A 25,430-nucleotide genomic window follows, 5' to 3' on the forward strand; every position below is an offset into this window, starting at 1 on the left:
TCCTTACCGAACTCATACTCCTTACTATTGCCTGCACCCATTTTTTTTTTTTTTTTTTTACTTTTGGATTCAGGCAACAAACGAACAAAGGAAACTTACCTACTCTCTACAATTTTCCTATTTTTTATCTTATTATCCACACCATCTACCCCCGATATGGATTAGTTCCGCTCCAGCAAATCGTGCTAGTATACTGAGTCCACTCCTTTCCCTGCGGGGTGTTCTGTCGGCCCGGGCCTATTTCTTACAGTACGTCTACTCAGTGTGCCTATTCTCTTAGGCTGGCGGAGTCCCAGACTCCGGAGTCCTCTAGACCCTATTTTTAAGCCCTAGTATCTCATATACTATGCTACTTTACAGACCCACCCCAGGGTAGACTCAGGCGGATCACTATGTCACTTTCTTCTAGGATTAAATTACTGAACTTCACCACTTACTTTCTGTTCGTTAGATCAGGCGGAGCACAACCCCGGGGTTTCCCTCTTCCTCCAGCTCAGTTTTCTCTCTGAGGAGCGTCCTCGAAGTTTAGTCACCGCCGCTCCGCATGGTGCCTCTCGCTGATCCTGCCGACTACGCCAAATTCTGTGGTGGAAATTCAGCAAACAAGGAGTCAGATGTGGATAAGAAGATTTTATTGAGTTATTAGTTTCAAAAAATGAGCGTGCCTATTTGCTTCGCTCCCCTTTGGGTGATTTCCCTCCCCTTATATAATAGCCGTAGCGTTCGAGAGAACGAGGGAGGGTTTGCTTCTGCTGAGACCAGATAACTCCTTGGAAGGAGTGTATTTCTTCAAGGACGTTCTCTAGGGAACGTCCTGTTCTTCTAATATTATGCTAAGCTTTCTCACGCTTTACAATGATAGAGAAAGAAACACAACAATATTTCCTTCACACGGTGTATAAGCCTTTTGCAATGCAATGAAACGCTGTTTCGTTGTGGTTGGAGGTGTAAAAACAGAGTTGCAATTAATTTCAGTTCACAATACAAACAACTTGTTCTCCCCTGTATAAACTCTTTTCACTTGAAATCCGTGTTACAAATTGTTTTACATTTTGGTCAAAAATAGTTTGCCTTGCTCTGAACCAATGTAAAAGTCAAGTAGAATGATTTGAAACTCTTATTCATTGTGGGCAGAGGTGAAAGAGCAGAGTTTCAAATACCTGCAATGTGCTCATTGCAAACAGTTTGTATGCCTTTGGATAAACTCTTTTCACTTGAAAAATGTGTTTTCTTAGCCAAATGTAAGTTATTCACTTTGGTTTAAAACAATATATATTGCTCTGAAACTGTGTATAAACCAATTACAATGCAGTGAAACACTATTTCGTTGTCGTTAGAGATGTAAAAACAGTTGCATTACTTTCAATGCTCACATTACAAACATCTTAAAACAACTTGTTCTCCCCTGTATAAACTCTTTTCACTTCAAATATGTGTTTTCTTAGCAAAATGTAAGTTATTCACGTTGGTTTAAAACAATATATATTGCTCTGAAACGGTGTATAAACCAATTACAATGCAGTGAAACACTGTTTCGTTGTCGTTAGAGATGTAAAAAAGATGCATTACTTTCAATGCTCACATTACAAACAACTTGTTCTCCCCTGTATAAACTCTTTTCACTTCAAATATGTGTTTTCTTAGCGCATTGTAAGTTATTCACTTTGGTTAAAAACTATATATCTTGCTCTGAAACGGTGTATAAGCCTTTTGCATTGCAATGAAACACTGTTTCGTTGTGGTTGGAGGTGTAAAAACAGAGTTGCAATTACTTTCAGTTCACATTACAAACAATCCTACCAACTCCTCATACAGCCCCTATCTGTATTGTGATCCTAATAAAGTCTTCCACATTTGGTCCTCGTTTTCCTGCTAATATTACACAGCTAACATAAAAAATATTTTAAATGTTTAGTCATTTATCATGCTAAACAGTGTATGAAACTATGTGTAATTTCACTTGCTACTTAAAAATGATATCTTGACTCTCACGACACCCACTAAATACACTGAACAGGTTGAAGTTAGCTATAATCTACTCAGGTGATGTGCTAACACGTTTGGCATGCCCTTTGATGTAATGTCCAACTCAATTTGGAGCCAGTCCCACCTATCTGGAGCTGTACTGCCCATTTGGAGCTGACTCTGGTCTGTAGAGATACCCTTCTCTAACAGTTTCAAAAACAGGAAGCAGTGTCTCAGGAAGCTGAAGAGAAATACCTAGGGCTGAGAGAAGAGCTGCAAAAGACGTGGCGCATGAAGGCAACAGTGATTTCCTGTGGTAATCGGAGCACTAAGGGCTGTGACACGCAAAACTGGTAGAATGGCTACAGCAGATCCTAGGACCTACATCCGAGATCTCTGTTCAGAAGAGTGCAGTTATGGGAAAGGCTAGGATTCTACGCTAGACACTCAAGCTTCCAGGCATCTGGTAGGGGACCCAAGCTTGAAGAAAAAAAGGCAGCCTTTATGAAATAAATACATTAATTTGCCTAAAGGTAATATGAATTTAATACAGATTTATGAAGGAATGGTACAGTGAAATCTGTCTGAACTCCTGTTATGTGGTAGTGGAATCGGTAGTGGACTTGACTGTGAATCGCTAAAGCGAGGATAGCTTGACCACGGTACTTCCCGCTGGCCTCTTAGGATTTCATTCTCCGTGCAATCCAGAAACAACACTTTCATTGTATTGTGGCCTTCTTCCGTTGGGCTGTGATTGTATTTTCAGCGTTTCTGAAGTTGCATGCGTTTTTTTGAATTTGAAGCGCATTTCCAAAATTTAAAACATGTGTTGTCATGTAGAGCAAGTGTTCTCTAAATGTATATAGCGCTCATTAATTTGCATCGCATTTGTGAATGTATCGCATATTTTGACATTTTGATTAACATGCTATGTGTATTTGCATCGTGCTGGGTAACGAAGCACTTTGGCTCTTCCCAGCCACCGTAACAACTAAATGTTGGATTGCGCATCTGAGTCTTTTATTACTGCAGCCAGTTGCGAAGGCTGGGGATAGTGGGTTGAAATGGTCAATCTAGCTGCTACTCCAAACTTTTCTTTCACAGTTTGATTAAACCGCTTTCATGCACTTGTCCGGAAGAGAATTGTTATAACAGCATACAACATGCGTACACTAGCAGAAGCAAACGTAAGTTCTTCTTGATTATATGCCCTCTCCATCTGTTACACTGGCTAGTAGCCATATTAACGTTACTACAGTCTTTTACTGTGCTTGAACTCTGGCATTCTAACCTAATGTAATGAACTACCTTTCTCAGAGTTCCAATTAAATCCGTTCACTCCGTGTTCTCAATATAATAGACTTTTCTTTTTTAGAGGTGCTGGTTAAATCAATTTCCCAGTGTCATAAAATATGACGTCGATCTATTTTTTAGGTACCAGGTCTCCTTGTTCTGTCCGTGTTCAAATGTGAGAGGACGTTTAATGTTCATTGTGGCCTGTAGTGGTCAGTGTTGTATTCCAGTATCCATTATGGCTTGTGGAGTCCAGTGTGTGCTGTAGGTGTCCTTTTAGCTTTCTGTATTATCTGTTTGTTAAATTGTCCATTTTGTCTTTATGCAGTCAGCAGTTTCCAGTGTATGGTGGTATATTGTCCATTCCATTGTTTTGTGCTGATGCATTGTCCAATGTGTACTCTGTATTTAGTTTTCTCCTTTCCCTCCAGCCCTCCTGATCACTAGCCAGATGTTCAACCTCTAATTCAGTGGCCTGGGCACATAGTGGATTTCTTCTTACTGCTTCTTTCAGATAGGCCCATAGCAATGTAAAGAGATTAGTAAAATTACATATGCAATTATAACCATATTGTAGTTGGGCACATGTGTCTGTTAAATTTATATTTAAATCTTTAAACTTATATCATCGTGGTAGATGACCTAGTTAATCCTTGTAAAACATTTGCTAAACCTAGCTAATCGTTGCTAATTGTGAGATCCCAAGATGGCGCCGGTGAGGTCGGCTGCAGTCACGACTGCTCCGTCCACACCTGGCACTTTTTTCGCTCTTTTCGCTATCTTTCTCGCCCTTTTCGCTCTTCCCGCTACCCCTGATTTCTCCGCAGCCCTTCTCTCTACACCACGACGCATATCTCGTACAGCAGAGATGCTCTTATTTCTCTTAATATACATAGCACTCACCTCAAGCCGTCTCTAACCCCGGACCCAAGATGGCCGACGGAGATCCTGAGGGAAAAGAAAGGACGTGACGCAAGGAAAAGACCTCGAGGAAAGCAAGCTGGCTTCAGGAACAATCTGAGGGCTCGGGCACACCGAGCTCCCTTACCCAGCATCCTGCTAGCCAATGTCCAGTCTCTGGACAACAAGCTCGACGACCTCCGGGCCAAGATAAAGTTCCAGAGGGACATTCGGTAGTGCAATCTCCTCTGCTTCACCGAGTCGTGGCTGAACCCAGCGGTACCAAACCATGCCATCCAGCCGGCCGAGTTCTTCTCGGTTTACCGTATGGACAGGATGGCAGATTCGGGAAAGTCGAGAGGCAGTGGAGTGTGTGAGAAAGTAAACAACAGCTGGTGCAACAATGCCAATGTTGTTACTCTCGCCCGCTTCTGCTCACCCAACCTGGAGCTGCTCGCCCTCAAGTTTCATCCTTTCTACCTTCCCCGGGAGTTCACTTCAGTCATCATCAACACCGTGTACATCCCACCTCAGGCCAACATGGACACTGCACTGTATGGAACTTCATGAGGCTCTCACACAGTTTCAGGCACAGCACCGGGACGCTGCACTTATCGTGGTTGGGGATTTCAACAGCGCTAACCTCAGTCGTGCAGTGCCCACCCTTTACCAGCACGTCATCTTCCCCACCAGGGGAAATAGGACACTTGACCACTGCTACACCCCATACAAGGACAGCTACAAGGCACTAGCTGATCAACCGTTTGGTAAGTCGGACCACGCCGCCATCTTCCTCCTACCAAAATATAAACAAAGGCTGAAATGGGAAGCTCCAGTTCAGAGGGAGGTCACGTGCTGGACAGACCAATCGGGGGCCGCTCTGCAGGATGCTCTGGATGACGCAGACTGGGACATGTTCCGGCGCAGCACTGATGATGTCTGCGAATTTACGGAGGCAGTAGTAGGGTTCATTGGGAAACTGGTGGATGACACGATTCCAAGAATCACCATCAAGAAGTTTCCCAACCAGAAGCCCTGGGTGGACAAAACCATCCGCAAGGCTCTGAACTCTCGCACTGCTGCCTACAACACGAGGATCATCAGCGGGAATATGGACGAGTACAAGTCTGCATCATACGGAGTGCTCAGGTGGTGAGGGAGGCGAAGCGGTGCTACGGGAGGAAACTAGAGACACAGTTCCAGTAGAGTGGCTCTAGATCCCTGTGGCCACCCTCCGGACTGATGAGTGCAGATGAGTCTCTGACGAACGAGCTGAATACATTCTTCGCTCACTTCGAGGCTACATCTAGCAGTGCTAATGCTAGCAGCGCCAATGCTAACAGTGCTAGTGCAAATGGTAATGGTACTATCGGCGCAGCCAACGGTGCATGCGCAGAGCCCACCATAGAACAGCACCCTCTCATCATCACGGAGAGTGACGTGAGGAGAGTGTTTAAAAGGGTGAATACCAGGAAGGCGGTGGGACCAGACGGTATCTGTGGGAAAGTCCTCAAATTCTGCGCAGATCAGCTAGCCCCAGTATTCACTGACATCTTCAATCTCTCCCTGATGCTCGGTATCGTCCCGTCCACCTTCAAGTGATCCACGATCGTCCCCATCCCGAAGAAACCTCGACCCTCCGGCCTCAATGACTACCGCCCTGTTGCCCTCACATCAGTCGTGATGAAGTGCTTTGAAAAGCTAGTCAGAGACTTCATCACATCTTCACTGCCAGCCTCCATGGACCCACTGCAGTTTGCATACCGCCACAACCGCTCCACTGATGATGCAATTGCACATCTGCTCCACACCACACTGACCCACCTGGACAAAGGGAGGGGTAATTATGTTAAAATGCTGTTTGTCGACTACAGTTCAGCATTTAACACTATCATCCCCTCCCTACTCACTACCAAGTTGGAGAATCTAGGACTGCATACATCCCTGTGTGACTGGATCTCCAACTTCCTAACAGACAGACCACAATCAGTACGGGTGGGCAACCGTGCCTCATCCTCAGCACTGGAGCTCCTCAGGGTTGTGTCCTAACCCCCCTGCTCTACTCACTGTACACCTATGACTGCACAGCCACTTCCAGCTCCACCATCATTGTCAAGTTTGCTGACGACACCGTTGTCATGGGCCTGATCTCGGACAACGATGAGAGGGCCTAACTGGAGGAGATTAAACACCTGGAAAACTGGTGCCAGGAAAATAATCTCCTCCTAAACATCAGTAAGACAAAGGAGCTGATTGTGGATTGCAGCAAGAAGCAGGAGCGGCACTACCAACCTGTGAGGATCAGTGGAACCACTGTGAAGAGAGTAGATAGTTTCAGGTACCTTGGTGTTCACATCTCGCAGGACCTGTCCTGGTCCCGCCATACCATCTCCCTGGCAAAGAAGACATCAGTGTCTTTACCACCTCAGACGCTTAAGAGACTTCAGACTGCCCTCCAAGGTACCGCGTGAAGTTCTACACCTGCACTATCAAGAGCATCCTCACGGGGAACATCACAGTCTGGTTTGGGAATAGCACGAAGCAGGACAGACAAGCACTCCAAAGGGTAGTGCGTTCAGCAGAGCGCATCACTCACATGGAACTTCCTGACCTGCAGACCATCTACTACAAGCGGTGCCAGACCAAGGCCAGGAGGATTGTGAAGGACCCCACCCATCCAAACAACAGGCTCTTCTCTCTGTTGAGGTCAGGGAAGTGCTTTTGCTCCCTGAAGACCAAGACAGAGAGACTGAAGATGAGCTTCTTCCCACAGGCCATTCAGGCCCTGAATCAGGGAAACTGATAAACTGTGGGGACCACCACCACCATGTAACATAACTGTAAATATGTTCAATTACCACCATTTAACATAAAAACTGTAAATATGTAATTTACAAGATGGAACTGTACATTCTGTGCATTGTGTATATTCATATATACATAACCATATACATTGTACATTGTGTACATAAACATAATATACATATATTGTACATACATTGTTAATATATTTTTGTACATATATAGAATATCTTTATTTCTCTATGCACCCCTGTTTTCTTTTTCCTCAGTTTGGACAGAGCACTCTCAACCATTTCACTGCGAGTTATACTGTGTATGACTATGTATGTGACAAATAAACCAAACTTGAAACTTGAACTTGAAAATTTGCTATTGCTACAAATACATTGAAATGGTGTAGCTAGTGACCATCTAATAGTAGTGCTTTTCCCACAGCAAACTGCTTCAACCCCTTGACAAAACCCATGTTGCCCACATCCAAATCCACCACTGAGTGTAGCATGCACTACATTTAAGACAGCTTTAATTGCACAGTGTAAATCAGGCTTAAGATGATGTCGACCCATGCTTAAAAATTAGCTAATTTATCAGTACAGAAAGTGGTGCTGGTTATCTGGTAGATACTCAATTGCTGAGATTAAAATTATTTTAATCTTATTTTCTGTTTCACCTTAAGGTGCAGCAATTACATTAGCTACATTTCCATCCAAGGGATATTTTATGGAAATTGCTTTAAAGTTTTAGCTTGCTAGTTTATTTATATCTGAACTAGCTATAAAACCATAGTTTGGATTTCAAATATACCTTAACTGATTGAATAATTGGAAAGTTGTGTAAACATGTGTAACGCGTGGTGGCCCGAGTGCCGCAGGGCGAGGGGCAGGACGCACAAACTCCAGCGACTGGGATGTACATTTATTTACATATAAACATAAAACACTAACAGCACTCACAAGAATTACACACGATTAATACGAACATGAAACGGTTAACATTTAAACAAGGACAATAAAAACAAATGCTTTTAACAATGATAAAGGGAACATTACATCAAGACATTTACGACATTACATCCACATTTATGATGTTACATCCACATGCTAGTCAAAAATGACTAATGATACTGCACACCCTGACATGGCTTTAAATACACAGACGAAACGAGGTGCAAGTGTGTGCAGGAGTGGCCACAAACGAAGGTCCTCCTACTGCACGTAGCTGGCCAAACCACGTGCCTCGCGGGAGGCAAACGTTCCGTGACAACATTATTGGTACTGACAAACATTTTGTATCTAGATACCTTTCAGTGCTAATGGTTAGTGGTAGCTGTGTATTTAATTCAAGTACTTAAAGTTAACCTTCTATGGTATACATTTTGTTATTTTGGGGAAAAAAAATTCAACCTATTTTTTTAGGGTCCTTGATAATCATAAAATTGGTCACCCCTGTGGGATGGGGTCAGTAATGAAAGGCACATGGCATTAAACATGGCATAAAGTATAGGATGTGGGTGAGTAATTACATTGCATTATTTAAAAGGGTAAGGGGTATTAAGAACATGCATAGGCTTGTCGCGTATATTACTGCAGTTTTACAAAGAGACTTGGAGGAGACCGCACAGAGAGCAAAGAAGGGAGGGGGAGGTGAAAGAGGTGACGAAAAAGGCTGCCCTTTCAGCACGAAGTAAAAAAAAAAACAACTCCTTAAATGGAGTGAAAAATACAAAGAATGATTGTGACAGGAGACAATTGCGGTCTTCCCTATAAATGTATGTTTGTTTGTCGGCAAAGGCAGAGCCACTTCCTGATTTAGGTGCACCCAGCGTGGTGTAGTGGCTCTCCAGAGATCTCTGTAATAAAGGTGCAATTAATTGTGTACCCGAGTGCTTTGAGGATTGTGTTTCTTCTCCACACACACGAACACCTGGAGTAGGGTTGAAACTCCACACCCCCCAACCAGATATTGGTTTGTTGCCTCAGGGCAACAATGTGCTACAAATATACTAAACTCCTGGGGAGTTCTATTGTTTACAAATAAGGGAATATGGTGAAAACAAGTAATATATTAATTAGAATTTGTTTTATTATAATAAATATCAACTAGAAAATGGTTCAGCTACCAATAAAAAAAAATGCCATCAAAGCATCAAATTGTTTCATATCATCTTTATTGACTATATTGAGAAAGAATGAATGTATTTTTATCAAGGCATGCTGTGTCTATTAGTGGGTTTGTGTTTTATCTTTCATTGTTTGTTTGATTCACTGTTTGGAACCTTAAAAAGCAGTTACTCATGATTGTGAAACAGAGATGGGCATCACATTTCTGGCACTTGGCTTTTGATATGCCTTTGAATTCTGGTACCTTGCATCCCCCTTCTTCTCAGACATAACTATCCAGTGTGCCATGGCATCCAGTCACACATCTTTGCCAGCAATTTTGAAACTGGGATAACCTCTTTTGCCCTCAAGACCTTTTTGCAGTTTTGCAAAGTCCTTCAGCAATATAAGATTTAAATGTGTAGAGCCTCATTTGTTCCTCCTTTTTTATACCAATGGCACTACAGTCTCTTCTGTATATGATCCTGGCAGTCACAGATATTGTATTCAGGAAGTGCAAGGACTTTTGCTTGCCATCCAACCTCTCAGCCTCAGTGACTGGGTGTAGTTACTAAGCAGGGTCGCAGAGAGGTTGTCATACAACTTCCCTACATGTAGGTTGGTTTCTCCAACAATGTCAGTTTTTTCTTGAGAAGATCCTTGTTCAGTTTTTTTAGCTGTCCATCACTCGTTATGTTGCTGCCTGGTAATATGTTACTATGAATAGTACCAGTACAGTGAATTCCTTGTTGAATCAGTCTGAGCACAAGAGGGACACTCCTGAACATGTTTTCAAAGAAGGTCTTATAGTTCTTGTGCTTGGCTATAGGTTTAGCCAGGCACAGGACAACATTGCCATTGGCTCCCATATCTGGTATTTCAAGGGGTTGTACAATTCTCCTTATGTATATATCAAAGTTGTGTGGGACACCATTAGAACCAGCAAAGAGAAGTACCTTGTATCCCCATTTCCTTGGTTTTGCTGGCAGGTATTGCTTTAGCCTTTCTTCCCTGAATCATCTTCAGTTTTGAGGTAAGATGAGTAATTAGTGGCTCTTGTGGAAGCTGTAAAAGTTCATTTTTAACAAGCAGTTGGATGTGTTGGATGCATCAGACATATTCTGATTGACTCTTTAAGATGTGCGGCATGGTTCCATGGAAATGGCCTTAAGCAGGGTGGTAGCATCCTTAAACTAGTACATTTACAGCTGTCAGTACTTTTAAACAAGTGTACATAATTTTTACTAATATCAAAAGTTGTAGGTTGGCATAGTTGGCCATGGGTGCACTGATCCACGGCACCTATTCCACATAAATTACCCCATCCGGTCGACTTTCCAATGAAGCAACCTCATGACATAGTCATGACAAGACTTTTTCCTCTCTAAACATTCTGTCAATATTTAGACTGCTGTTAAATATTAACTGAAACAAAGGTCAGATAGCCTCATTCCATTTTTTCTGTCTTTTATTTTCAGACCCATAATCAGAGGCATGTTGTCCGTCAGAAGTTTTAATATCTACACAAGAAGTATTGCTTCTCTATGGAGACGATCAAGTCACTGTGCTGGTCAAACACTTGACATTAGTGGAATTTATCCTCCTATAGTCACTCCTTTTACACAGAAGGGAGAGGTAGATTATCAAAGCCTATATAAAAATCTGCAGAAGTATAACAACATACCTTTTAAAGGTGAGTATAATGGTCATATAATTAAAAATAAATCTTTATCTGATATGCTTATTTTGGAATACTTATGTAGACATAACTAAAATTCTTTGTAAAACAGACAGAGGTTAAAAATGTGAATGTGATCCTGTGTGTAAAATTAAAAGAATTAGAAAGTCCCAATATAATGTGATAATTTGAGTTAATATCATTTGTGCTATACTTGCCTTCATATTTAGCACCAATCTAAGTGTTTTAATATATCAACTCTTTTTTTTTCATATTTTAGAATAATGAGTAAAGAACATATATGGAATTAAATAGTGCCAAAAAAAAAAAAAAAAAGATAATGTTATATTGTAATTTTATCATGGTGACCACTGATGACAACTTTTCACACTTTTGGCTTTTTCTTAACCCGCTTCATATGGTAGCCACATGGGATGGTTTTGGTACTAAAGAGGTAGCCACATATGCTAAGCAAGTGTTGGCTAGGGTTGACTAAAGTCTGAAGTTTAACTCTTGAGGGGGTTGTTCTTTTTGAACTGTTTATTTTGTCTTGAAAAAAGAATTATGCATAAACCTTGGAATTAAACTTTCTTTAAGAATGTGAAAAACCTGCATTAAATCAGGGGTGTCCAAATATTTGACTGTACATTCCAGATATTCACAATTTCAGAACTTTGTACATTTTGAGGTAAATATACTTGTTACTTTTATGTGAAAAATAACTATCTGCCTCTATTCTGTGTGGGTTTATTTCATATTTCATTTCACTGACAGGTCTTGTGGTTCAGGGCTCTAATGGGGAGTACCCATATCTGTCAACAGAAGAGCGGATCGAGGTTGTGAGAAGAGTTAAACAGGCACTGCCTAAAGCCAAGTTGCTGATGGCAGGATCTGGCTGTGAATGTGAGCTGTATATCTTTTATATTTTTTGTGCTGCTTCCACTTGGGCATCATTAGAAGGCAAATTGAAATCCACCCTAAAATGGAAGGAACAAAGGAATAAAATCACATTTGACAGTCAGACATTGATGAGGCTCCTAAACAGACATGCTCAAAAGCTGACTATACACAAAAAGGGATAAATGAAAAATATTTTCAGTACCAGTCAAACACTTGGACACGCCTACTCTGTTTCTTTAACTATTTTCCACAGGAAAAAAACAGAGAAGGCATCAAACCAATGGAATAACACATATTAGTATGCTGTGATTAAATATTGACTTTTAGATTCTTTGAAGTAACTATACTTTGATGAAGGCTTTGCATGCTTTTGGTGTTCTCTTAACTAGCTTCATGGGGCATCATTGTGTGTGTGTGCGCGCGCGTGTGTGTGTGTGTGTGTGTGTGTGTGTGTGTGTGTGTTGAAAATGAATTCATATATAGGTGAAAACCTTTCCCAAATTATAATTTTCTTAGAAACAAATTTAAGCACAATCCACTAGATTAAAATGCCTTTATTACAATTAAAACATGCATTCAATCAGGTGTGTCCAAACTTTTGACTGCTATTGTATGTGGTGCCATTCAGGGAATAATTTACATTAATTCTGTATATATATATATATATATGGGTTTATTTAGACACCACTCTGCTGAATGGTGCATCCATGAATACGTGCAAGAATGGAGTGTCTCAGACAAATGGGGGACATGGAAGCAGAGTTGTTTTCATGGCAGGATAAGATCCTCTATAGATTATATTATATTATTTATTTATTTGCAGTTTTTAGAATTGCATTTTTTTAGATTGAGATTTTTACTGACATTGTCATTTGAGCTACTCCTCTAGATTCATAGCCCCAAGTGCTCCTGACACCAGTGGGACAACCTTGGTATTAATTTTCCCCATTCTCTCTATTTCCATTGTTATTCCTGAATATTTCTTTGACTTTTCATATTACTTTTTTTTGGATTTTTTATCAGCTGTTTTCTGCATCTTGTTACTAGTACAAGGTCTGTTGGTCTGCCGTTACTTGCATTACTATATCTTAGCCTTGATGTTCTCTCTGTGGCTCCTCCCATTTGGACTTGGGGGGTGTCAATATGTTCCTTATACTTGGTTGCATGTGTGTACAATTCTCTACAAGTTAGCCTAGCATTCTAGCTTTAGTTTAAATATATTTTAGTCATTTACCAGAAAACTGTAAAAAAAACAAAACAAACAAAAAAAACCCCAGCATTTTTTATTTAAAAAATGACAGTTAAACAACAGAATAAATGTTTAATAATTCATATTTTATTAATGAGTGTAAAACAATTATATAATTATTAAAGTAATTAACAAATAATTAGTTAATAGATAAATTGCAAAAAAAAAAAGGTTAAGTTAAAAGAAATGTTACACTTTGTTGACCACCTGGAGACCAGTCCGTAACAAACAATTGAAGGAGGCAACGAGTAGTGTTTGTAGTCAAAAATTGACTCTATTTCCACACAATGCTACCTTGCACTACTAAAATGAACTTAGCAGTCCCCATCAGCAATAATGTCCAAACTGAAAAAAAAGAAATCAAAGACTGCAGACTGAAGAGCTTTTTAAAGAGACCCAAAACTCCTGACCTCCACTGTGTCAGCAACCAATGAGGTTCATTCCGCCTAATCATTTCACGTACAACAATCAAAGCAAAAATAAGCCAGATGGCCCATAGAGTTGTCTCACCCCTGCCCCCACAAAAACAACCAAACAAATACCACAAAAAAACAAACCTTCAAACACCAACAAAAAAACCCCCATAAAAGTAGAAAGTTCAGCATTTTAAGATGTCAAAACTCTGGCCCTGGGAAGACTAAAGACAGGAGAACATGACAAAAACAAACAATCATAAAACACAAGCACCCCTGACATGTCCGCAATCAAGTTATCCACATATATGGTGCACATCAAAAGCATAAAGCTGTAAGAAATGGCATTAAATGTTAAGGTTCTGCAAAGAATGAAGAAATGTCAGAGGATTGTCACCATGATAATAGACCATCAATGGAACCAAAACTCCCCCAACATAAATATCAAAATGGTGCAAAGCCCAATCAAAGCCCAGCCAAATCACTGAATAGTTAAACTAAAATTAATTGACATCCACCTAAATTTTAAATGGCTGATCAAACCATGGAGCCATCAATGAGGAGCTGAAATAAGAGGAACTTTAACAGCCTCAAAAGGAGAATGTCCGAGGTAACTCATCAGTTTCTTCTTGGTGGTTGGTGGTGTGTACTGGACTTTAGCCTGCAGAAGATGCACTTGGCCTTGACCTGCCTACTTTACTCAGGTAGGTCACTGTTGCCCTGGCAAACTCAGCTTTTGCCAAATTAATGGCAAGATGTGCTTCAAACAATTAAATAAGGAACAGGTGTCCTGTAAAATTGCTCCCATGTATCACTAAATATTACCACATTATCTAAATACACCACACAGACTTTCAATCCACCATCTGATTCATAAACTACTGAAATGTGGCCAGTGCATTATGTAAACCAGAACTCATAACCTTTAAGAATATAACCCATCTGCCATAATAAAAGCAAAGACATTGTGTGTGCACTCAGATAATGTACAGATTCAGTACAGAATCAAAAGGTGTAACGCTGAGTGGTAAGGAGGCAGATGCATGTGCGGAGAAGAACAAGATTTATTAGGGGCAAATGCAGAGTCAGCATCAACAGTCCAGGATCAATTTACCAATATGTAAAGTATGGGAACACATGATAAACTAAATAAAAACAAAGTGCACAATATTATACAAGGGCTAAGATGTAACACATGGAAGTAAGGATAAACAAGTGGCTAGAATTATAAACATGACATAGCCATGGAAACAAGCTTATTCACAAAACAACATACATGGAGAGTATCCAAAAAAATTAAGCAGGGAATTCCAGGATCAGAGTAATCAATTATGCCTGCCAATCTGGAGAAAGATGCGCCAAATGCATTGTCAACACTGCTACATCAGACCCTTTTATCAGGTATTTGTCTAACACATAGGATGGATGAGAAATTCCCATCAGTTAGTAACAGCGATTTTACAAAGGTTGCACAACCCTTCTTTCTTCTTTCCACTCATAACAAGTATATGTGACAGAGTTGTGTATGCCCTCTTATATCCAGAGAGGCAATTTTTGTTAGACTTGCACTGCAGTACTTCATAAGGACCAGTGAACTGCAGTGCACTGTGAGAACACCTCTGGAAACTGCACCATGCACTGATCAGGCATACTCTTGAGGGAAGTGGGCATTACCAATCGAGGAAGTGACCAAACACTGGTTTCCTAAAATCACTGAAACGCCATCCACAGGGAATGCAGATCAAACCCCTAACACTACCTCACCTTGAATGATCTCTGGAATAAAGAACAACCCTTTGCAGCGGCACCAAAAAACTAGCCAAACTAATGCCACGATTCTGAATAATCTCACATGTTTCAGATTACGATGAAAACAGATTCCAAAATAAATTATTCAGATGTCCCATTATCATGCTGATTTTTTTTTTTTACTGGAATTCTGTCCCCATCTCCTCTCAGTATACAAAACCAACAGATACAAAGGACAAAAGAATAAGACCCACTGGAAAAGCAAAGATGAGTGAAAAACAGAACAGGTTATTGTGGTTTCATTGTTGGCTGTTTTGACATAATTAGCAAAAACTTATGAATGCAAATGTGCTTTCCACTTGCTGCTGCTGTTTTTTTTTTTTGATTGATTTTTTTTTGTTATTACTAGTTGCAACAGTGAGCCTGTTAGAAAGATATTTTGTTCATTTCAGCTTTGGCCATTCAAGATGAACTGAACAAAGTTATCTTTTTACCTGTGGTTTAATATTTTTCATTAAAATGGCATGTATTAATGATTTAATCAAAGTCTTAAATGAACTCTCTTGTTAAAGCTACCAAAGCGACAATCCAAATGAGTGAAAATATGGCCAGTGCTGGTGCTGATTGCCTGCTGGTAGTGACACCATGTTTTTATCATGGTAGGATGGATGGCAGTGCTCTCATTCACCACTATATCCAGGTAAGTTATGTATAATGATGGGGTTCTTTACATGGTTAATGTGACATTCCCCTTGCTTTTTCAGAAATATTGCATAATTTGCTGGTTGAGATGATAAAGCTGATTTTTATTGATAAAGTAAACCATTGTAGAGAAAATTACCAAACCAGAATTTAAAAAGAAGATTTGGAGACATCTGGGGCTTTGACATAACATCCAGGGCTAGTCAGGAGGTCCAAAGAGAATTGTTTTCCAATTTTGACTTTTACAAGTTTTAAACATTTGAAAATCACAATTTAAGACCTTTAAACATAGACCCAAGTCTTAACAAAAATATTTACTTAATAATTAGAATCAGTTTGATTTGCCAGTATTTGTCAGGTACAGGAATTTTCTTTGTTATGAATAAAATGAATGAAAACTTCTTTGCGGAGTGTAGCAATTGACAGGACATGGGTGCACTGACATTTCTTCCAAAACATAATTTACATATGTATATAATAACTCATGAATCACAAGGACAGAAAAACAGGTGCACAGAAAACACGTTCCAAAAATTGATGACAAGGAACAGGCAAAAGTCAAACACCAAAAGAGTTGAACAAACCAGAAATTCATGAACAATTAACCGCAAAAACAGACACTTATGGCATTTAGCTGACTCTTTTATCCAGAGCGACTTACAGTTATGAAAGAGTACAATTTGAGCAATTGAGGGTTAAGGGGCAACTCGGCGGTGGTGGGACTTGAATCAGTAACTTTCAAATTACAAGTCAAGTACCTTAACCACTGAGGAAATAATACTTCACAATGAGAGTGTGGATGAGAAGTGAACATTTACGGAAGTTCTAGATGAGGGCAGATGTGGTTGGTAAACTGGGGATGGTGTTCTGGGTGAGTCTGGTCGGTCTGTCAGAGAGGATTGGCCGGATGATCTAGAGCAGTGTGGAGATGTGGAGTAAGTTTAGGTATAGATTTCTGTGTTCAAAAATAATTAAAAATTGTATACCAAAATGAGAGTGTATATTTTGGGATGGTTTCCTTTATATTAAGGTGGTCATTCAATTAAACTACAAACCATAGGTACTACAATTAGGAATTTAACACATTCCCAGTTGATTGTTGCCATAGAACAACAGCACAGTCATCAACAGAACATTTATGTTGAAGGACATTTCAGCAGTGAAAAGTATCATCATAGTGTAAACAATCTCCATAATCAACTTAACAATTTGGCCTTATATGAATGCCAACATGCCATGACTTTGTGGGCTAGTTAGTGGAAAACTTGACTAGTGATGCCCCAGCCAAGCGATATTATATAAATTATGTTTTAAGTGGGCTTTTAAAGTTAACTTTTATCACAGAGGATGCCAAGATTCTATGCAAGAGTCCAAGGAACAGTAGAAAATGTACCTTTTAACAGAACCTCATTCTTAGAACAGTTAAGTTTAAGAAACTTCATTTCATTGAGACAACATGTAAGAACAGCTATGGAATGAGACAGACTAGATTTTATGGAAATATAAATTTGGGTATCATTTGCATAGTAAAAATCCAAACCAAATTTACTGATATGCTCAAGTGAGAATAAATACAGAATGGAATTGGTCCAAGGAAAGACCCTTGAGGAATGCCCTGTCACACAAGTGTAGAGGAAGATTTCATACCCTTAATAAAAAAAAATAACATCCAGAAAGATAAGATCTGAAACAATAAAGCACAGTGCCAGATAGTCCAAGAAGTATTTCCATCTGATAAAGTAAAAGAGAACAACTAATGGTTTCCAAAAACATGCATGCATACAACAACTGTAAGGACAGGCAGTATTATTGTTAATGCTCTAGAGTCTGTTGAAATGAGATCATTCAGAATTATGACCTGTGTTTAGCTTTAGACTAGCTTGAAAAGGCTCTGATAAATTAAATATGATTCTAGCTCTGGACAGCATCCACTCCTTTGAGTATTTTTAGCCATCAGAACCATCCTTCTTAGGAACCGGAGACATAACTGCAATCTTAAATTCTGGAGGAATAAATTCTATGTCAAGAGAATTATGTACTCTACTAGTAATATGGTGAGCAAACATTTTATTAAAAGTGCTGTGGGACCTGAATGATGCACATAGGTTTTGGACCCCAACATGGAAATAAATTCAATATTAATAACAGTAAAACTAGAAAAAGCAAGATAAATTGCTGTGTATTTTTTTGCATTTCTATCAGTAAACATTATTAGGCTTAAGCAATTTGTTAGTTGTAGTGAAAAGCTGCTTGGTATTTCCCCTGTCATTCTTTATACTTTGTAATTAACAAGGTTCTAGCTGCTCTTAGGGATGCACTGTATTCCACTACATGTTGCTCATACATTCTGGTCTACGGACAAGTCCAGGTGCTCAGGTTGCTTGCTGCAGGTGTTTATTGTACATACCTCATTAGTGTACGATGGAGGCCAATTACAAAAAAAAAAGCTCATAATGTTGAAGGATCTTGATCCAACACAGATGCAATAACAGAATTAGAACAGTCAACAGTGAACTTGTTTGTAAGTGCAGAAACAGCATTTGACAGGGTTTCATATTCTGTTTCAAATTCCTAAATCTGATATGCTTACTTAAAAAGTGGAGTGAAGACATCAATTGTTAGTAGTATGTGATTTGAAGTATCAACGTCTATTCCCTCTGTTATCAAAAGAGCAAAGCGACATCTACAAAACCACAACTAGTCTTGTGTTTTGTCAAGTTTTAAGACTAGCACACATTTTGGTTTTCACAAACTTTGCTGCTTCAGTTTTTATGGGGCCAATTTGCATTAACTCTAGATTGTGAAGAGTGATCAGAGGAATTGCAATTAATTGCAAAGTCATTCCTCACCATGAAAAATTACTGCATTTCAGCCCTGCCACAGAATGGCTTGCTAACATAATTTCAGTGATCTTCTTGTTAGGTCAGGAGAAAGTGATAATGAGGACAAGGCAGCTGATTTAATTCAACTATTTATTGACTCATCAAGAACTTCAAGGAGAGAGGTTCAATGGCAATGAAGAAGGCTTCAGGACGCCCAAGAAAGTCAAGCAAGCACCAGGACCTTCTCCTAAAGAGGATGCAGCTATGGCATTGGGTAACCACCAGTGCTAAGCTTGCTCAGGAATGGTAGAAGGCAGGTGTGAGTGCATCTGCACGCACATTGAGGCGAAGGCTTTTGGAGGATGGCTTGGTGTCAAGAAGGGCAGCAAAGCAGCCACTTCTCTCCAAGAAAAACATCAAGGACAGACTGACATTCTGCAGGAAGTATAGGTATTGGACTGCAGAGGACTGGGGTAAAGTTATTTCTCTGATGAAGTCCCCTTCAGACTGTTTGGGACATCTGGACAAATGACTGTCTGGAGAAGAAAAGGTGAGCGCTACTATGTGTCCTGTGTCATGCCAACAGTAAGGCATCCTGAAATTATTCATATGTGGGGTTGCTTCTCATCCAAGGGACTGAATTTGCTCAAAATTTTGCCAAAGATTACTGCCATGAATAAGGAATGGTATCAAAACATCCTCCAAGAGCAACTTCTCCCAACTATCCAGGAGCAATTTGGTGATGAGCTATGCTTTTTCCATCATGACGGAGCACCATGTCACAAGGAAAAAGTGATAACAAAAGTTTCTTGATGAACAAAACATTAAAATTTAGGGTCCATGACCAGTAAACTCCTTAGATCTCAATCCCATTGAGAACCTGTGGACAATCCTTCAAAAGAAGGTAGACAAACAAAAACACAGGAACTATGATCAACTCCAAGAAACTGTAAATTAGATTTATAGGGTGATATATCAATAAAACTAGAACTGGAATGTCACAGTTAACTTTAAATAATAATAATAATGACCAGGATGATTTTAAAAATGTTGTTTTGTAGGACATTTGTCACTCTCAGTGATGTGTTTAAAGTTTAAAATATAAACAAATATTAAAATACAAGCAACACAATAAAAATAATATATTAACAAAAGTAAGTTCAAAACAAAAACAATTGATTGTCATAGCAAGCATGTGAAAACAAAAAAGAGAAACGAAGACTTAGTTAGATGCTTGAGTTTTATAGAGCTGTGTGAAGGTATGCACATTCATATGTGAAAAGGGAGTACATGCCAGGGTTTTTATAGCAATGACATGGAATAATCTGCTTCTCATTGAGGACAGTCATGTTTGAGATTTGGTAAGAAGGCCAGTGTCAGAGAATCTACAATTCTGGAAGGGAGTGTATGGAAGAAGTTTAGATAAGTAAAGCAAACCAGTTGTTAGAGGGGCTGTCTGTTGGCAATAGAATACTCACTTCTTATTTAGGGCACTGCAGGGTTGCCACGCTTGTTGTCACAGGGGCACTGGCCCCTGCACCCCCCCCCCCCCCCCCCCACCATAGCAGAATAGTCACTGGTAGTAGAGCAAAGCCTCCTTGCTTCCTATTGCAATTATTTTATGTGAGTTATAATTGGAGGTGTATTGGAATTTCTTTGCTTGTTTTTGTTTTTAAATGCAGTTTTATGGAATCATCTGGGATAGATGTTTCAATGTTTTGTAGTGTTTGGCTACAGTGCTTTTAAGTCTATAATTCATAGAAAAAACAAACAAAAAAATCTTGTCTTGAGTAGAGCTTTTGCAGTAGCCTCTAGCAGCTGACTGCTAGAATCTGGCAGACATTTTAGCAGATAACTTTGTTGTAGTTTTTTGGTGACTCTCTACAACTTATTTTTTGATATTATATCAGTTATATATTATAACAAGAGTGACTTGTTAAGAAGAGTTCTCTGGTTTTTATTTAAAACTGTCCCGAATCCAGAAAAACTTTGAAGACTAGCAAAGTTTTAGTTACTTTTTGATTGGGTAGTTAGATAACCAGACTCCCTCTCTTTTTAGTTACATTTTACTAAGTAATTCTTAATTTGGCTGTTGCATAGGACTGGGCAATTATGAATCGAAACTGACATTCAGAATGTCTAACTGATGCAATCTTGGCCATGTTTGTTATTTCATTAAATAAATTTAAAAAAACAACAACTAGCATGTGTGGTCCCATCCAATAAGCCAAATGGAAGCAATATGGAGGAGAACTCAAACACAGAGCAGCTTGTACCAAAAAATAAATCAAAATATCATGTCCATTGGCATATTTTGTCTTTAGTGAAGATGACACTGAACACTGTGTGTAAACACTGTGGAGAAGGCATTTCAGAAACCAAAGGTAATACCATGAATCTTTTTCAACACTTGGAGTGCAATCATATTATCAAATATGACCAGTGCATGGCTCAAAAAGAGAGACCAACAAGCACCCAGCAACAAATGTCTCCACAAAGCACCTTTCAGTAATGCAGCATGAAAAGGATTCAAGAATATGGAAAGAAATAACTAATGCCATTTTCTACTACATCATGAAGGATATGGCTCCCATAGCTACAGTGCGATTAAAAGCTCATTAAAACCCTCGACAAAAGACGTACTATACCTTTGCAAAAATATTTTTCTCAAACTGCAGGGCTCAGAATGTATAAAATGTCATTAAAATGTAGCTGCCCAACTGAAATCTATTCCACAGCTACATCTGATCTCTGGTTATGTAGGATGATGGACCCATACTTTCTTTGTACTACATTGACAATGAATGGAAGCGTAACAGATGCTTTGAACTGGCAAATATTCCAGTGGATCACACGTCAAATGGTTGCACAGGGCCTGAGAAATGTTATTAGTTCTTGAAGAGTTCAAGACGTTCAGAAGAGACTTGAGTTCAGAAGAGACTTGTGGCCATTACAACAGACAGTGACACTAATGTTGTCAAAGCTGCAGAGCTCAATGCATGGACACGGCAGCAATGTTTAGGACACAGGCTGTACCTGCCAATCGCTAAGTGCACATGAGCTTAACAGACACAATGCTACAATATTTAATCATCTGAATGGGGATATCTCGGTGCTGACTTGCTGCTGTATTCTTTCTGTGTTTGTGTGTCATAAATTCTACATGCCTTGTGTTTTTTATTTTCTTTGTGCTATTGTTAAGCATATGTTTAAAAAGGTGCTATGTAAATAAAGATTTACAGCTAATTTCATCATGCTCAATAAATACTGTGACAACAAAATCTGTTCATATAGCACCTTTATTAATGTTAGTGTGCCTGATATTAGTGTTGCAATGTAATATTGACATTACAATGTAACAAAATGCTACACTGAGTCATCAGAGTATAAATAAAAATGTGCTGTTATTAATCGGATATTATTTAGTTTAGAATTAAGAGGCATTTCTCTTCTTTTGTTAATTTTGCATGAGCTGTAAAGTTTGTAAAATCTTCAAGTGTAAGTGAAATCATCAGTAATATAATTGTTTTTGTGTGCATGTTTATTTCAGAAAAAGCAAAGAAAGATCACCATGTGGCGCGAGCAGGGAGGGTGTGCTTTTTCCTATAATTAGAAAAAAAGAAGGCAATATAACTGTCAGCTTCAGCAAAAACTAGAATCAGAGCTGAGCAGCTACTTGTTGTCCTGTAATTAGAAAAAAAGCATTATAACTGTTAGCTTCAGCAAAAGACTAGAAACAGAGCTGAGCAGCTAGTTGATGTCCTATGCTAGATATTGAGGAAAATCCACTGAAATGGTGGAAAAAGCATCTTTCCCACTCCAAGTAAGGTGACAAAAATGATCTCCTGCATACCAGCTCCCTATCTGAGCAACTTTTTAGTTCAGGAGGAAACATTGTTACTTGCCTCAGATCTAGCCTAAAATGTGAAAAGTTAAACATGCTAGTGTTTCTTGGTAAAAACCTAGGCACTAATGCATACCTAATACCTAAATAAAATAATATAACCTAGTACCTAAATAAATAATAGTATACTAGTGCATAGGATGGTATCGCTGAAAGATTGCTCTTAATTAGCAGTATTTTCTTGACATATTTGATTATTGCAATATTTGAAATATTTGTTTACAAAAGATGCAAGTTATTTTTTACTTTTCACATGACATTAAAAATAATTTATTATGTTTTTCAAAAAATACAAGTTATTTATTCTACTTTTTTAGGAAAGTTGTTTTTACACTAAAACAAAAATGTGACCTTTTTTATAAGATTTCTTTTTTTTTTTTGCTTTTTCATTCTTCTTTTAATTTGAGGTTGCTATGGTTATACACATGGCACCATTTTTCAATTTTACTACTCTATCAGAAATTTATTGCTGGTACTGTACATTCAAGCATAAAAAGAATCAATGCACCTGCACCATTTCAGGAGTCTGCATAAGGTTTATGTGGAGAATTTGTAAGAACTGTTCTTCAGTTTAGAAGAGGGATCTTCTACCATCATGTATACATTATACAGTTCATACTGTACTGAGAGACCCTGGCACTGTTTTTATAAGTCTCTTATAGGTAGGCCCTGATACCTTTTTTTCATGGCAATGTTAATTTCTTTCAGGGTTGTATACTTTTATCACTTTATAGGCTGACACGTTTTCATTGCTTGTCAGTTTGTAACATTCCAGTTACCTCTGATAAATAATAATTTCGTAAAATTTCATGTTATGTTTGCCTCCCCCTTCACCATTTATAGGTGGCAGACTCCAGCCCTGTACCCATTGTCCTGTACAATGTACCAGCCAGTACCTTTCTGGATTTACCTGTGAGTGCTGTGATTGAGTTATCCCAACATCCAAATATAATCGGCATCAAGGACAGTGGTGGAGATGTGAGACACTTTTTTTTATTTAATAATGTATTTTTTCCATTTCTTTAGCAGATCTCATGCTAAAAGGAAATGCTAGGAAATGCTAGGAAAGTGTGGAAAAGAATCAAATTTTTGTCACCCATGCAGGATCATTTAGAATATAAACCATTCAGTATTTATCGTGGTACAGCATTGGATTCAAAGCTCCAATTCTTACACTGTATTACTTTGTAGGCTGCAGTAAAGCATATATTACAAACTTATAATGCAAATGAATTCATGGTTTCTTTCTTTTGCCTTTTCCATTTGCATAATGGTTAGATTACAAGAATAGGTCTCATTGTGCATAAAACCAGATCACAGGATTTCCAAGTGTTGGCAGGATCAGCTGGGTTTCTAATGGCTTCATACACAGTAGGTAAGAGTTAATCCCAGTCCCCTTGCTCGACTTCTCCATGCAAAACAGAGGTTTGTGGATTTCATGATCGGGTAAATTATGTAGTCTGTTGTTAAAGTTGCTGTAAGGCTTTTTCCCTTCTGAGGAATATGTTAATGGTGCAGTAAATAATAAAACTTAAATTTTTTTATGTATAGCCTAGTCTTACAAGTTATTGCATGATCCACTAGTACCTTCTCACTTTATAATGTCACACACATATGATTAAACATATCTAATGACTGTGCCACTGAACGATTTATTCAGACTTTTCAGCCTTATGATGGAAACAACAGCAACAGATTTTAAATGTAAATACCACATATTCAAAATGCACATGTGCTGGGAATTCTGTACTTCTGGCACTAATGTCCAGGAATGGGAGTTTTATCTGCGGTTTCACAGAAGGGAAATGATCACCCTTATTTCAGGCTGCGTGACTGCCCTCACAAGCTTGGGTTAATCTATTGCCAATTAACATTGAATAGATGTTAGCTAAGATTTTACCATTACTCAAAATTAAGAGAAAAGTCTTTGAGCTGTTTGCAGTAGTGCAGATAAATTAACCCTCCTTTTGAGGTCTAACCTCGGTTGAGGGGGAAAAATTCCACACCGCACAAGAAGCACTGTGGCAGGGTTAATATACAAAATCATTTGCTAAGAATAGGAGGTGGGTTCTCCCAAGTCCATACTGGGGGGTGGGGGGTTGGGGGAGGCTGTCATAAACAAGAGTTCTGTGTTGATTTCGGATTCTAATATAGGAAATGAAAGAGTTGGCACAAACCTTCTGTGTATATCTGGTGTGAGTGGGCTAGATATTAATGTTATGTGCAGTTACGTTCTCTATTTAGAGAACTGCACATTGTTGTAAATGCAGTGGATAATCACATTGTATTTAGAGAGCCTGAAGTTCTACAACATCATTTTAAGATTTTAATGAAGACTGGATTTAACCTAGAATGGTGCTTTTTATAATTTGGGGGTTTTAGGCAATTATGAACATAATATAACCTATGTCCTGCCCTTTTTGTATGTTTGTTTATTCAAAAAGTAGGCTATTTCGCCTTAACAGCAGTCTTTTCTATGACTTTTCTATGACTTTTGCCCAGAGAAACATTTAAGTGTGTCATAGAATACAATTTTAGGTATTTTACCTAGACTTTTTAAAATATATATGTGGCTTGGCCAGGTATATTTACTTCACAATTATACTTGCTTTTTCCCACTATAACTAATAGCTAAAAGTAATTATAAATAGTAATAATAGTCTGCAATAGTCTAATAATAATTGGTACTAAAAGATACATTGTAGGCTACAACAAATACACAAGGCATGTCACTGTGTTATGGACCATGACACAAGTTTTACAGCGATGGTGACAGGAGAATGGATGTTTAAATGTCACTACAACTTCTTTTTACAAAAGTAAAATAATGAATAATTATATTAAATATAATAAATGGTTGCTATTTTAGAAGGCTGTTTGAAATGCATGTTTATTTGTGATTTAGCTCCACAGTAGCTACTTACCACAGTGTTTGGCCTTTGTAATTAAGCTAA

General features: G+C 38.8%; 1 protein-coding gene across 4 annotated transcripts in view; it reads left to right on the forward strand.

Annotated features, from left to right (window-relative positions):
- Positions 1-25,430, forward strand: part of LOC113577699 (4-hydroxy-2-oxoglutarate aldolase, mitochondrial) — a 37,855-nt gene that overhangs the window by 4,652 nt on the left and 7,773 nt on the right. The window contains exons 1-6 of one of the 4 annotated variants that reach the window (XM_027010489.2): positions 2,186-2,498; positions 10,538-10,752; positions 11,512-11,640; positions 15,621-15,748; positions 23,320-23,454; positions 23,755-23,851. In XM_027010489.2, the coding sequence (XP_026866290.2) occupies positions 10,554-10,752; positions 11,512-11,640; positions 15,621-15,748; positions 23,320-23,454; positions 23,755-23,851 (688 nt within the window). In that variant the 5' untranslated portion in view covers positions 2,186-2,498; positions 10,538-10,553. Of the gene's footprint in view, positions 1-2,185; positions 2,499-2,985; positions 3,153-10,537; positions 10,753-11,511; positions 11,641-15,620; positions 15,749-23,319; positions 23,455-23,754; positions 23,852-25,430 lie in introns of those variants that run through there. The other 3 variants (XM_027010491.2, XM_027010490.2, XM_035520743.1) reach the window with 3 other exon arrangements.

Source organism: Electrophorus electricus, chromosome 21 (genome assembly GCF_013358815.1).
Source record: "Electrophorus electricus isolate fEleEle1 chromosome 21, fEleEle1.pri, whole genome shotgun sequence".
NCBI lineage: Eukaryota > Metazoa > Chordata > Actinopteri > Gymnotiformes > Gymnotidae > Electrophorus > Electrophorus electricus.